The sequence below is a fragment of the Asterias amurensis genome, chromosome 5 (assembly GCF_032118995.1).
Source record: "Asterias amurensis chromosome 5, ASM3211899v1".
In the NCBI taxonomy this organism is placed as follows: Eukaryota; Metazoa; Echinodermata; class Asteroidea; order Forcipulatida; family Asteriidae; genus Asterias; species Asterias amurensis.
In genome coordinates, this window is record NC_092652.1 from 9,324,259 (window position 1) to 9,339,591 (window position 15,333).

At 37.0% G+C, this 15,333-nt stretch overlaps 1 protein-coding gene across 2 annotated transcripts in view; it reads right to left on the reverse strand.

The window, feature by feature from the left end:
* Positions 1-15,333, reverse strand: part of LOC139937116 (uncharacterized) — a 79,170-nt gene that overhangs the window by 12,520 nt on the left and 51,317 nt on the right. For both annotated transcript variants that reach the window (XM_071932121.1, XM_071932120.1), the window contains 16 exons: positions 13,535-13,588; positions 12,269-12,322; positions 11,799-11,852; positions 10,610-10,663; positions 9,956-10,009; positions 9,194-9,247; positions 7,928-8,035; positions 7,032-7,085; positions 6,145-6,198; positions 5,807-5,860; positions 5,322-5,429; positions 4,520-4,573; positions 3,777-3,830; positions 1,677-1,784; positions 1,151-1,258; positions 332-439 (listed from right to left, as the gene is read on the reverse strand). In XM_071932121.1, the coding sequence (XP_071788222.1) occupies positions 332-439; positions 1,151-1,258; positions 1,677-1,784; positions 3,777-3,830; positions 4,520-4,573; positions 5,322-5,429; positions 5,807-5,860; positions 6,145-6,198; positions 7,032-7,085; positions 7,928-8,035; positions 9,194-9,247; positions 9,956-10,009; positions 10,610-10,663; positions 11,799-11,852; positions 12,269-12,322; positions 13,535-13,588 (1,134 nt within the window). The remainder of the gene's footprint in view (positions 1-331; positions 440-1,150; positions 1,259-1,676; positions 1,785-3,776; positions 3,831-4,519; positions 4,574-5,321; positions 5,430-5,806; positions 5,861-6,144; positions 6,199-7,031; positions 7,086-7,927; positions 8,036-9,193; positions 9,248-9,955; positions 10,010-10,609; positions 10,664-11,798; positions 11,853-12,268; positions 12,323-13,534; positions 13,589-15,333) is intronic.

The following is a 15,333-nucleotide window of genomic DNA, read 5'->3' on the forward strand; positions in this document are numbered from 1 at the left end:
GGCATTAGTCATTGCTTTTCTCAATTTTACTTCATGAACTGTTGCCTGTACAGAAGTCTATGTAAATACTTCTTTCAGTCGATCAATCAACCAAAATCAATTTATAAAGCTCCTTCATCAAAGGTTTGCTCGAAGGCCAGGCACAGACAAAATAAAAGGGCATTGTTGGTGGGCCTCCTGAAACAAGTGGGCTTTAAGATGTGACTTGAAAATGTGAAGGATGTTGTGTCCCTGATGTGGTTTGGAAGTTTATTCCAGAGTTTGGGTCCATATACCGAGGACGTTCTAGTTCCCTTAGGAATAACTTTCTAAAAAACTCTCTTCTACTTACAGCAGCTCCCATAGCACCATCAGGTCCAGCACTGCCACGTACACCAGCGGGGCCAGCGGGTCCACGAGGTCCACGCTCTCCCTTGGCACCAGCGGGTCCTCCCGGTCCCTGATACATAAAGTAGGTTATTTCAATTCAATTCAATTTAAAAAACTTTATTTTATCCTAGATACGGCAATAAAGATTGGCAGCTCCATACTAAAAACAGTTTTCAAAACACCAACTAAGACAACACTACAATAACAAGAAGTACATGTATACATGTAGATATATGTGATTTGAGGCATTGCATGGTGAGGTATAAATTTATATTTGGTTTGCGGAACACCATGTGCGTATTTACGGGCCAGGTAGAGTCTATTCTTAGAAGACTGTCCGTCTTTATTCTGAGAAAATAGAACTAGCTGTTGCAAACAACTTACCAACCAAATGGACCGAGAGTATAAATGCAAAAAATAGTTAATACCTCAGAGTAGATTTATCGGAGATTCGGTAGACTTCTATATTCTGAAACTGTCCTGCTTTTTAACTACTACCCGGGCGGAAGGTATAGACAATTGGCTGGGACTACTACTTTAGATTATAGGATCATAATTAACTGCACTACCGCGGCGTCAGTTCTTGAATTGGTCTCAACGTTTTGACTAGCTTGCTCTCGCCATCGCCAGGAGACATTGCATATTAATATATATAACACCAATCAAAATTATGTAAAAACAATTCTTTCTTCATTTTAATCTGAAGGAGTCTCTCTACCTGTCTACAGAAGATCAGTGAAGTTTATGGATGCATTAAGACACATCTTGGTGATGGACTTACATTCATTCCTCTAGCTCCCATGGCTCCTGGGGCACCAGCATTTCCCTTATCACCGGTGGGTCCACTAGGTCCCTGAGGTCCCTGTGGTCCAGTGTCTCCATCACGTCCCTGTTAGAGTAAAAAGTCATACACAGTTAGTTGTACACATAATCAGCTGTCGATTTCACAAAGAGTTAGGACTCATCCTACCTCGAGTTAGGACATATTAGGATCAATCTTAAGGTCTGCATGTTACAGTGCAGGGTTGGGACTCGTCCTAAGTCATAAGATTAATCCTAAGTTAGGAAGAGTTTGTGAAACCAACGGCTGGTCTTTTTTACTATGAATTATTTTGAGTATTCTCATCTTAGATATGATAACATTCAAGAATGGAAGTTGATCCAAACAGTGAAGTTGTGTACTTGACCTAAAAATATTTTCAAATCTCTGAAGTGAAATTCATGGTGTTACAGCAAAGCACTCAACTTGTCTCAACGTGGTCTAACCGCTATTACATAAAGTAGAGGATTTCTGTGGTTGTACTTACACTTGATCCCCTTGGTCCTGTGGGTCCCTTGATACCTTGTGCTCCCATGCGTCCACCAGGTCCCTGTTGACCGGCTGCTCCACGCTTACCATCAGATCCATCAGCACCCTGTTAAAAAAGCAGTTAGAAAAACTAAACAAAGATGTCTTGTTTTAAATTACAGTAATTTGAAAATGAAGGCCAAGATATCTAAGAAATAATAATAATAATAATAATAATAGCTAATTCTTATATAGCGCATTTCATAACTGAAAGAAATACCAATGCGCTTAACAAAAAAACAAAAGGCAAACAATAAAGCAACCAATAACAAAAAATACGCTAACAAAATGCAAACGAAAGGATTAAACTGAACAGAAGGCAATAGAAAACAAATGGGATTTGAGCAGAGTTTTGAATTGTTCCATGCTCTGTGGAGAGCGGATGTAGCCAGGAAGAGAGTTCCAAAGTTGGGGGGCGGCACTAGAGAAAGTCCTTGAACCGAAGGATTTAGTTCGAACGGGTGGTATGGTGAGAAGATGTTGTGATGATGAACGGAGTGGACGGGCTGGTACATAAGGGATGATGAGGTCAGACAGGTAGCTAGGGCATGTTCTATGGATTGCTTTAAACGTAGTGATGAGGAGCTTGTATTGAATTCTAAAAGAGATGGGAAGCCAGTGTAATTCTTTCAGAACCGGAGTGATGTGTTTGCGCTTAGTAGAACGTGAGACCAGACGGGCAGCGGAATTCTGGATACGTTGAAGTTTAGCTATGTCTTTTTGGGGAATGTCAAACAAGAGAGAGTTGCAGTTATCCAGAAGGGAGCTTACAAATGAGTGGACCAGAATCTCTGTAGTTTGTTTATCGAGAAGATGGCGCACTTTGCCGATTCTATAAAGTGCGAATGAGGCTTTGCGACATACTATGTTCAGATGCTGGCGTAGAGATAGATGGCTGTCTAGTGTCACCCCAAGATCCCTCACTGCACCACTACATGAGACCCGGGTCTCACCAATGTGTACAGGAGGTAATTCTTGAGATCTCTTCTTCTGTGAAGTAACATGGAGAATTTCCGTCTTATTGTCGTTCAAGACGAGCTGATTTGTGGTTTAATGGTTTAAATTCCAAGCTAAAAGAATGCTTTTCCTAATTAGAAGAATTTGTTTTTGAGAAGTGCGAAAGTGTAGGAAAACTAAACAAAGCTGTCCTGTATCAAATGACACCAATGTGAAAATAATGGCCAAGATATCCAAGAAATGGATTGAATTCCAATCTACAAGAATGTTTCTTACAAAGAATTTGCTTTGTGAAAATTTTCTTGAGAAAGTGTTGAATCTAAACAAAGTTGTCCTGTTCAAATGAAACCAATGTGAAAATGACAGCAAAGACATCTAAGAAATGGTTTGAATTCCAAGCTAAAATGACTATTTTTCTTAAAGGAACACGTTGCCTTGGATCGGACGAGTTGGTTTATAAAATAGCGTGTGTAACCGTTTGTTATAAAATGCATATGGTTGAAAAGATGTTGTAAAAGTAGAATACAATGATCCACACAAACATGCCTCGAAATTGTACGGTTTTCGTTTTACCTCGTCAAATTACACGGTCGGCTATTTATGGGAGTCAATTTTTTGACTCCCATAAATGGCCGACCGTGTTAGTTCCGCAGTAAAAGGGAAACCACGCAATTTCGAGGCAAATTCGTGTGGATCATTGTATTCTACTTTTACAACATCCGTCCAACCATATGCATTTTATAACAAACGGTTATACACGCTATTTTATAAACCAACTCGTCCGATCCAAGGCAACGTGTTCCTTTAAAAGAAGAAATTTGGGTGAATATTCTTGAGTGTAGAAAAACTAATCAAAATTATCCTTTTTCAAATGACACCGAAGTGAAAATGATGGCCAAGACATTTAAGAAATGGTTTGAATTCCAAGCTTAAAGAATATTTTTCCCTACACAGAAACATTTGGGGAGAATATTCTTGAAAAACAGGGAGAAAAACTAAACAAAGTTGTTTGGAAATGATGGCCAAGATATCTAAAAATATGTTTTTTTTCCTTAAAAATACATTTTGGGAGAATAATCTTGAGAGAGTTTGGAATGCTTACGGGACGTCCAGCGGCACCAGCAGGTCCAGGGGCTCCCATTGCTCCCATACTACCCTGAAACACGACGGGGGGAGAGAAAATTACAATAAGAAAAGAAAACACACAAAAAAGTATATACAAAAGTGTGGATTCATACATAAAAGTAGTTTGAAAGGTAGCAATTTCAAATGAATCAAGTTAAACATTCATGTGTACACAAGATCATTTTATCACTAAATATAAATAAGAGTTGGTGCATGAAAGAGTTTTAAAGGCAGTGGACACTATTGGTAATTACTCAAAATAATTATTAGCATAAAACCTTTCTTGGTGATGAGTAATAGGGAGAGGTTGATTGTATGAAACATTGTGAGAAACGGCACCCTCTGACGTGCCATAGTTTTCGAGAAAGAAGTAATTTTCCAAAAATTTGATTTTGAGAACTCAGATTTAGAACTTGAGGTCTTGAAATCAACCAACTAAACGCTAACATCGTCGTGTGACAAGGGTGTTTTTTTTGTCTTTCATTGATATCTCGCAAGTTCGGTGACCAGTTGAGCTCAAATTTTCACATGCATATGTTGAGATTCCCCAACTGTGAAGGCTAGTGTTTGACAATTACAAATAGTGTACACTGCCTTCAATATCAAGATAAACAATGTAGATAACTAAATCTTCTGTCAACAAAAAATCTTTTTGATGGAATTTTAGGAAAAACAATGAAACTTAATCAAAAGGAAAAGTTTGCCTTTTCTTCAACTTACTAATCCTCCAATGAGTCCAGATGGACCAGGAGGTCCAGCAGATCCAGCAGGTCCCTAAAGACAAAACACAAAATAAAAATAGATACAATTAATTAAAATAAGGAAATCAATGTGTGGTGAAGAAGTGTTCAACTAAGTTTAAACCCAACGAGGCCTGGTTCTTGACAATTTTACCGGAAGTCGAGGTAAATTATCAAGAACCAGGACTCAGCGATTCAACACACTTTGATTCCCATTCATAAATACCTTTAAAAAAAATATCAACACTTTTGGTCAAAAAGTAAAATAAATGACAAAATTATAATAGTTCAATGATTTCTTTCAACGCAACACCCCTCCAGCTATAAAATGGTAAGGCCCTTGGGTAATGGAATGCTGTGTGCGTATCGAGTGATGTGGCACAACCGTCTCGGCCTTTGCTCTAGACCAATAGGAATGAAGAAACTGTCTTATAAGCACAGGTGCAAGCTCGCATGTCACGCCCATGTTTCAACACTTTTTTACTGGTCATTAACAAAGGTTTATACACACCCACGTGACACGCTCTCCACCAGTAAGAATAGCGAAACCGTCTGAGGTATACATGTATATGAATAGTCTTTTTTAAAATTATTCTAGACACATTGCAAGTTTAAAAGTAAATACATTATTAACTAGTTTTGCAAACTATAGGGCAGACAGAAGTGGTGGGTGTTGTCAGTGCAAGGGCTCCAAACAAGAGTATGTTCCAATCCCTGCAGCGCCGTGTAAACAAATTGTGATACAAAGATTGTTGTAAGGACTGTAAGACATTGGGACTTACTGTAGCACCATTTCTACCGTTGTCTCCTGAAGATCCTGTAGATCCTTGAAGTCCTGGGACACCACGGATACCAGTGGAACCCTTCACTCCTTGTGTTCCGCGGGATCCCTGTAATGATGAGAGGAAATAAGTAGTGATGACAAGAACACAAGTGTCATACAAACTTATCTAAATTCAAGCCAAACTTCGAGATGGTAAATCAATTTCAGACTAACATCTTCCCCACACTCCTTTCTTTTTACTTTAAATTGTCATATAATTAATATTGTTATTATTATTATTATTATATATTTCTGGTTATGAAACAAAGGGTGCTCATAAGTTAACTTAACCACCGTGGCACACAAGCAGATGAGGAAACCTGTAAGCAAGGGTGCTTGCTTGTAAATAAGAAACACCAATCTTCCAAAATAAGAGTAGGTTTATTTATCCATTGGCATCTTAAAGAAAATGATGAAATAACTGTCCTCTATCACTAAACTTACAGTTGGTCCAGTTCGGCCGTTGCTTCCAGAGGGTCCAACCTCTCCTCTTGCACCCTGTAATAAGATTAAAAAAAGCAATTTAGACTGATACCCTTTCCAAGACCGAACTCTTTGTGAAGTCTATCTCTGGACTTCCTGCTGAAGCTTTTGTGCAAGAACAATTGGTAAACAATTTTGCCTGCTTATCAAAATCAAAGCACACTGCTTTTTTTTTAAAATAAATATGATTTGCCGGATTTGTTGAAAATTGAGTGAGCTTTCATTGCAAAAATTAGAGCACTTAAAAAATGGCATTCAAAACTAATATTGACTGGTTTACTATTTCTTTAGCTACTTACAGGAACTCCAGATGGTCCAGGGAGTCCAGGCATTCCGCTGTTTCCACCAGGTCCCTGAAGAGGTTGTTAAAAATGAAGATTAAAAATGTGAAATCTTGGTTGACATTTGGGGCTCAAGCAGGTATAGTGGACAGTCCACTCAAGTCAACTTTTGGGCTGAAGTTGAATGAAGTCACCCTTTGGGCGCTCAAGCAGGTATAGTGGACAGTCAACTCAAGTCAACTTTTGGGCTTAAGTCAAATGAAGCCACCCTTTGGGCGTTTAAGCAGGGTATAGTGCACAGTCGAATCAAGTCGACGTTTGGGCTTAAGTCAAATGAAGTCACCCTTTGGGCGCTTAAGCCAGGTATAGTGGACAGTTGACTCAAGCAGACTTTTGGACCTAAGTCGAATGAAGTCACCCTTTGGGCACTTAAGCCAAGTATAGTGGACAGTCAAATGTAGTTGCCATTGCTGAAAGGGTCAAGCCACCGTAATTAAAGCCATTTATGTAAGGTCTCTCAACATGACTCCTGAGACATGTTGAACCATCTACTGCATACTGAACTGCTAATGAGGCTGGGTTGTTCAAAGGACTGTGGAAAATGTGACTGGGTAATGTTCAATGAGCGTTGTCTACTCTTGTGGATCTGGGTTCATGCTTCCTGGGAATGCAAAGCGTATTTGACGTCACCACTATCCTTTCGCAGCGATATTCGCAAGTGAGTTTAGCAGAGCTGAACTGCAGCGAGTATTCGTTGCGAATTCTGTTGGACTTAAATCTTCTATGGAGATGTTTATGGTGACAGGTGTTGAGTTTCTATTAGACTAGAAGGACATGTAATTAACAACTTAAGTAAAACAAAATCAGGATTTATGAGTAAAGGGTTATTCAAGAAAAAAACTTACGACAGCTCCTTGTGAGCCGGCCTCTCCACGTGCTCCTTGGGCTCCAGATGCTCCCTAAGAAAAGAGAAAAAGAACAAATAAATCACCAAAAAGAATAATGGAAATTCTATATCAGAATTTCTTGCTCCTAATTGCAGGACTCTGGGCCCAGGTTCATAAAGCTGTGTAAGCACTAATTTGGCTGGTAACCTTAACCTTAAACATAATTTTGTGCTTAAAGTAGCTCTATAAAATTGGGCCCTGGGTGTACAGAAGAGAATCCCAGCATCCTTAATTTGTTCAGTATGATGTACCTCAAGTGAGGCCTCGATTGACCCCAGGACACATTTTACCCACAAGAGTTGCTGAAAAACTCTTCTCAACTTTGATTTCACACTAATAAGAAATGGCCACTTCATGATTCATAGCAGTGACTAGCCTGAACATCTGACGTCACACTTTGAGGCTCGTGAATTATGCCAGAGATCTGCTGTTGAGCCCAAATTATAATCACCTTTGACCTCGCATCATTTTACATGGTTCTGGAGATTCCCAGTTACTTGGTACAGAGCATACATACAAAGCAGGGGTGAGAGTCATTACTAACGATTAAGTCTGAAACTTGATACAAATTTAAAGGTATGTTGAAATGATGGCATTTCTACTGTTTGGTATTCCCCTGGGGTTATAAATTCCAAGGAGCTTTTGGAAAAAGTATCCAAAGCACTAGAGAAGTAGATCAATGAGCAGGATTTCTTTAATTAAGGGAAAAAATATTGCCTGATTTTCTTCACCAGGCCGACATAAAAAGTCTGAATTCAGCCAAAAGTCTGAACAATCTCATCCCTGATAAAGCCAACACCTAACCACATCCTTGCGGATAAGGACAGGGGACCCATCTTTAAGCAGTGACTTACTGCTTGTCCAGGTCGTCCAGTTGCTCCAGAGCTACCCTGGACTCCAGCCTCACCGACGGAACCTTTGGGTCCCTTCTCTCCACGGCCTCCGACAACTCCTTGTGGTCCCTGCAGTCAAAATAAAAGAAATCATAGCGTTTCAGGTTTTCGTTAGGCAACTTTAGTTTATCCACACCTATAAGATGACATCTTTCTAAATATTGGTGACTTAAGTCGACCAAGATCAAATATAAAACAACTTGTGAAAAGCACTAAAGCCTTAGCACAGAGGCCATTTTATTTAATAGTGGTGGTATCGGTGGTATCATCCATATCAACCTTCAGCAAAACTGAGAATGTTGGTCCAAACTGAGGAGAAAATGTCCAAACTGAGTTTCATTGACAAACGGCTAGAAAAAAGACATTGCCTTTTGACTGAAAAAGATTTCTACATGAATAATAGGAGAAGCATCCTTAAAGACACTGGGCACTACTGGCAATTGTCAAAGACCAGTCTTCTCACTTTCTCACTTTGTGTATCTCAACATATGCATCAAATAACAAGCCTGTGAAAATTTGAGCTCAATTGGTCTTCAAAGTTGCGAGATAATAATGGAAGAAAAAACCCCTTGTCACATGAAGTTGCTTTCGTATGCTTGATTTCGAGACCTCAAAATCTTATTCTGAGGTCTCAAATATGGAATTTGTGGAAAATTAATTCTTTCTCAAAAAACTCTGGTACTTCAAAGGGAGCTGTTTCTCACAATGATTTATACAATAAACAGCTATCCATTGCTTGTTACCAAGTAAGTTTTAATCCTGATGAATGGAACTGGTGAAAAGGAAAGGTTTTGAAATACCTATGACTGGGGATAACATAATGCCGTAATCTCATAACAAGAAATAAGCGATTCATCATTTGGATTAAAGCCATTATACACTTTCGGAACAAAAACAAATTTCACAGATTAACAAATAACTTACAGGGTTTACAGAAGATAATGGTGAAAGACTTCTTTTGAATTGCTTTACTTTTTGAGAGATTACTAAAACAATCCTCGATTTCGAGAATTACGGATTTGTTTAAAACACATGTCGTGACACGGCGAAACGTGCGGAAACAAGGGTGGGTTTTTCCGTAATATTTTCCAGACTCCGATGACTGATTGAGCCTAATTTTTCCCAGGTTTGTTATTCTATATATAAGTTGTGATACACGAAGTGTGGGCCTTGGACAAAACTGTTTACCGAAAGTGTTCAATGGCTTTAAGCCAAGATGAGAATTACCTGTCCTCCTTGAATACCCTGAGCTCCTCGTTGGCCAGCGCTTCCTCTCTCTCCCTGTTAAAAGCAATAAATAAATCATAATTACATAGAGTAACACTTTGATGGCTGCATACATGTTTATACAGCCACTGAACTGGTTGGAAGTCCTCAAATAATAATTATATTGTGACTGTACATAAAGTACATCCATGTATTTCTTTTACCTATTAATGCTTGCAATATGTAACAATGTTTGTATTTGTGATTTTAGAGCTAATTGTTTTTTTAATACTTAGGGATTTCTATTGATTAAATTTGATTAAGAATGTTTTTAAGAATGTTTACTCCCGCTGTTATAATTAAGTATTTTTTTGTTTTAGTTTGCTGATTTTTCCATGTTCAGCGCCCTAGAGCATGTTTACACATGATTAGGGCGCTATACAAGTTTTGGTATTATTATTATTATTATTATTATTATTATTATTATTATTATTATTATTATTATTATTATTATTATTATTATTATTATTATTATTATTAAAGTTGTGACGACTTGAAAGTATTGATCAACTGATGAGTACAACTGATGGAGTAGAATGAAATTCTTCACTGAAAAGTAATCTTGAAATTGTACATACACTTGTAAAGGCTCAACTGAAAGTGATATTAAGAATGTTTTAAAAATGTAAATATAAATGAATTCAAAATAATAATGTGCACAGAATTGTAAATAAGAATACCATGAAACTGAATTGAATTGTCTATTTATAAATAATACATTACCGGGTTTCCTTTAGGTCCAGGGGGTCCAGTTCTTCCTGATCTTCCGATATCACCCTACGTTTCGGAAAAGAAAAAAAAAGAAGAATAATACCATCAGTGTTAATTATTTTCTGTGCAAACCACAAATTCAACTTTCAATTCAATTATAGAACTGGGAAGTCATCTGAATTCCCGGCGAAAATCTACTTCGCGGTAATAGAGAAGTCTCCCGATTTCCAAAACAATCTACACGATGGTTGAACATATCGCAAGAAAAGTACTCAAAAGGGCATATTTATCCCAGCAAGTACATTTGTAGATATAAACATGTCAAAATGTATCAAATGTACAAAGAAAGCATAATCCACAATTTAGTATAGAATTACTACTAAAAGGATGGGGCGGGTCTTGAAGTCCATCTTTGACAGGGCAAGGCCATCTTCAATTTGCAGAGGGGCCTTTCCATCCACCCTACTTGCCGTTCCTCTTTGCAGAACCAAAAGATATTTAAAAAAACCTCAAATTCTTAATAATTCTTAATTTTGTGTTTGGTGTGTATTTTTTTTCCATTTTTTAATAATTGTTTTAATTCCTTTGTAAATTTGGTGCGAGTTTGAATGTTTTAACAAACCAGAATAACAAAAATAGCAATAATAGGATAGAAGAACTACTTACGGGCTCGCCACTCAGACCAGTAGATCCAGCTGGTCCCCGTGGGCCTGGAGATCCCTGTCAAAAGAATGGAATTAAAAGAATTTGAACAAGAAATGCTCCAGCAAGAGTAGAGTAAATGCACAGAATCCTCACAGCTTTGAGGTAAACTCTTTCAGTGCATGTACATTTTATCACTGAAGAAAACTATAACTTTGGGATGTACCATGGCAACACAAATCAGCAAGATTCTTTTTTTGCTTGGTTGGAAAAACTGATTTGTTTATTTGTTATACAGAGTTTTGAAAAAAATAAAAAGCTGGGCAAGGTTTGAAACGCAAAGAAAAAGTGGGCCCTGAAAGAGTTACGCACTGAAAACAAAAATAAATATACCGGTATTTTTATAGTGCTCTTATACATGTTTGTACAGTGAACCACAGTGCTTTAGATGAAAACAGTACATTAAAGGAGCACGCTGCCTTGGATCAGTTGAGTTGATCTTTGAAAAGCGCTTGCAACCGTTTGGTTAGAAAGATGTTTAAAAAGTAGAATACAATGATCCACACACATTTGCCTCAAAATTGCGTGGTTTTCTTTTTACTTTGTGAACTAACACGGTTTGCCATTTATGGGAGTCCCTAAATTTTGACTCCATAATATGGCCGACGGTGTTTGTCGACGAGGTAAAGCGAAAATCAGGCAATTTCTAGTGATACTTGTGTGGATCATTATATTCTACTTTTAAAATATCTTTCTAATCATATGCATTCTATAACAAACAGTTACATGTACATACGGTTTTCATAGACCAAATCGACCGATCCAAGGCAACGTTGTTCCTTTAAGCTGAGCAAATAATGAAAGGCATAAAGAATGGGAAAGGTAGTTGGTCCTGAGCAGTCAACAATTGATCAGGGAAGTTTCAGATGTTTCTTGAGGACTTTCAGTGACTCTTTTGGAACAGATTTGATTATGGAGACTCTTAGTAACACATGATCCCCAGTAGCAGAATGCACCCTTGGAGTAGCCAAGAGTGTACTGTCTGAACCAGAGCAAAGGCCAGGTTCATCCTGGATGGTAAACCTTGATGAGACTAATGATATTATAGGGGCGGTATTTTGAAGATCTTTGTATTCGCAAAACCTAACCTTTGATGACGAAAGTTACTTACTTAAAAATATTAAATCAAAACTGAGCAAAACTCTTCACTTACTCTTGATCCGGCCTTTCCAGAAATTCCTCGTTTGCCTGATGAGCCTTGGGATCCCTGAAAAGAATTATTTCAGCGTTCCGTTAGTTTTCAGTAAATTTCAAATGTTTGTGAAGATTTCACTGAATATTCGTGAAGTCTTTTTTCCATGTTTTTTTTGTACGTAAAACTACTTGAATGTATTTCTCTAATTTAGAAAAGACAAAACATATACAAAATACTCAAGGATATATATTTGTTTATATTTCATGTTAGATAAAAATCACATTAACAAGAAGGTCAACCATGGTTTCTGTAACTTATGGACAAGAAGGCAGTAAACTCCATTGATTTCAGTTAAAACTACAGGATGTTTTAATTGAAATCACATCAGAAATAAATATAAATACACATGTTAAACAAGAAATATCTGTAAAAAGGAATGATCCATGAAGTTTAAAATTATTTGAATTTATTTTAATTTGATCACTTACAGGTGCTCCGGAGATACCCATCTGTCCTACACCACCACGGTCACCTGGGGCTCCCTGTAAACAACAACAAAAACAAGTTAACCAATCATCAATTTTTTAAATTTATAATACTAGTTCGACATAAGAACTGTTGGTTTTAACTCGACATTTCGATTAGTATGCTCTGATCATCTTCTGAAGAAAGTTTCTCCAGAAGACGATCAGAGCATACTGATCGAAACGTCGAGTCTTCTGGAGAAATGGTTACAACTCGACGTTTCGATCAGTATGCTCTGATCATCTTCTGAAGAAAGTTTCTCCAGAAGACGATCAGAGCATACTGATCGAAACGTCGAGTTGAAACCAACAGTTCTTTTCAGAACCACCCCAACTCATTAGAGATAGTCATTACATGGTGTTACCGCAAACCTTTCTGTCTTACTTCCACCATGCAAAGTTTCAAATCCTACTTAGTTTGACATAAACGTATTCATTTTTTTATTGTAAAAACTCCTTGTGAAGTGCATGTGTTATACACGCACAAGTGTGTAACCCACTACAAAGAGACAACACAGCCTAGGCAATATTGCGCAGGTCCTGAAAATATTCCATAGTCAGATTCGACAACCAAATAAAAGAGCTACAGTGAAAACTAAATTGTATCACACTTGTGCCTGGGGTGCGTTCCACTCGCACAAACGACTCGCAACTCTTCGCGTAAACGTTTTATGTCTTTGGAACGATTGGTGCACATTACACGATATCAATATGGCGGCGCCCTGAAATGAAGATGGCGCGCACCCTTTGGAGTGTTTTTTTAAACTTAGTTTTTGCTGTATGTAGTCCTCTTTTCAACATCTTTCTTCAACTAATTAACTTTGTTACTTTAAATCTTCATTATAAATCACCGAAAATACAATGTAATTATGTTTGTGACAAAGAAATAATACCGTATGCTTGTCCACCATTTTAAAAACCACTCGCCAACACCTCAGAAGTATGTTCGCCTAAAGTTGCCAACGTTCGCCAACGGTGGCAGCACACAACTCGTTCCACTTGAAATTGTTGGCGAACGTGCGCAACTGTTGGCAACATTTGCGCAAGTGGAACCCACCCCCGTTTGGACTTGACATCTCCAGTAATACGGGTTGGGAGGTGTAAATCTCAGGTTTTCATCTTAAAGGTTTTCTTCTTGTTGCCCCTTACCACTAGTAGCTTTAAGCCTTATTCAGGTCCAACTTGCATTACAAAGAAAAAAAGGCAACTAAAACTTGTTGTTGAACTTACAGGAAGTCCTGGGATTCCAATTCGTCCTACGTCACCATTGGCTCCCTTAGTACCCTGAAGATAAAAAAAGAGATAGAGTCTTTTTAATAAATTTTATTGACACAAAATGTTGCCAGACTTATTTTGCTGGGGAAAAAACCCCTAGCAAATTAGAAATAAAATAATAATAATAATTTAGACATATAGATGATGCATTATTGCATAAAGCCTCCAAGTGTTTACACATGAAACATAGATTAACAGAACTATGGGGTAATAAAGAAACATACAAACAAAGAATTAGCAATCACTAAAGGCTCACTTGAACAAAATGTGTTTTCAACCTGGAAGGCCACTTGTTAGGCCCACATCTCATCTCACAGAATATAAATCTGAGTCTTGGAATGCGGTGATGATTATAAAGAAATAAATAACCTTCGAGTAGAACAAGCTCATCAGTAGCTAACAATCCTCACACAAAAATGGTCTAAAGAACTCTACAAACTGCTTGATATATTTGTATAGAACTCTATAGAACTTATTAGAGCAAACAAGTTTCTATAGAATGTACATAGCATAGAAATTCTATAGAAACGCTATAGAAATTCTGTTAAAAACTCTATAGGCTTTCTATTGAGAGGACTTTAAATCACTGTAGAATAGAATCTCTATAAAATCTATTCAATTTCTTTATAGAATTCTATAGAGTTTCTACAGAAGGCACCTGAAAGTTCTGTGGAAAAGGGACCCACTTTCATATAGAACCTCTACAAAAAAAAAAGAATTCTATCAAAACTTTAAAGAATCACTACAAAACCTCAATACAACTCTATAGAATCTCTATAAAAACTCTATAGCATCTCTACAAAAAAACTCTATAGAATCTCTATAAAAACTCTATATAATCTCTATAAAAACTCTGTAGCATCTCTACAAACAAACTCTATAGAATCTCTATCAAAACTCTACAGAATCTCTTTAAAAACTCTATAGAATCTCTATCAACACTTTACAGAATCTCTTTAAAAACTCTATAGACTCTCTTTAAAAACTCTACAGAATCTCTATAAAAACTCTATAGAATCTCTATAAAAAACTCTACAGAATCTCTTTAAACACTCTAAAGAATCCTTTAAAAACTCTATAGACTCTCTTTAAAAACTCTACAGAAGCTCTTTAAAAACTCTATAGAATCTCTATCAAAACTCTATAGAATCTCTTTAAACACTCTATAGAATCTCTATAAAAAACTCTACAGAATCTTTTTAAACACTCTAAAGAATCCCTTTAAAAACTCTATAGACTCTCTTTACAAACTCTACAGAAGCTCTTTAAAAACTCTATAGAATCTCTATCAAAACTCTATAGAATCTCTATCAAAACTCTATAGAATCTCTATCAAAACTCTATAGAATCTCTTTAAACACTCTAAAGAATCCCTTTAAAAACTCTATAGAATCTCTATAAAACTAATAGAATCTCTTTTAAAAACTCTATAGAATCTCTATCAAAACTCTATAGAATCTCTTTAAAAACTCTAAAGAATCTCTGTAAAACAACTAGAATCTCTTTAACAACTCTATAGAACCTCTATACAACTTCTTCCGAACTATAGAATTACCCTCATAAAGTTTAAAAGATACTTATGTAGAATTTCTATAGACTTGTGTCTCGAACTCTATGTAAATTTGTTGTATGGGTGGCTCGCTGTACAATTTGCTTGTACTACATTTTAATACACAGAATTTAAATTTGGAAAGAAGAATCGCTAAACATCCACCCTGACAAGATTTGTTAAATCAAAAAGTTACTTCAACAGG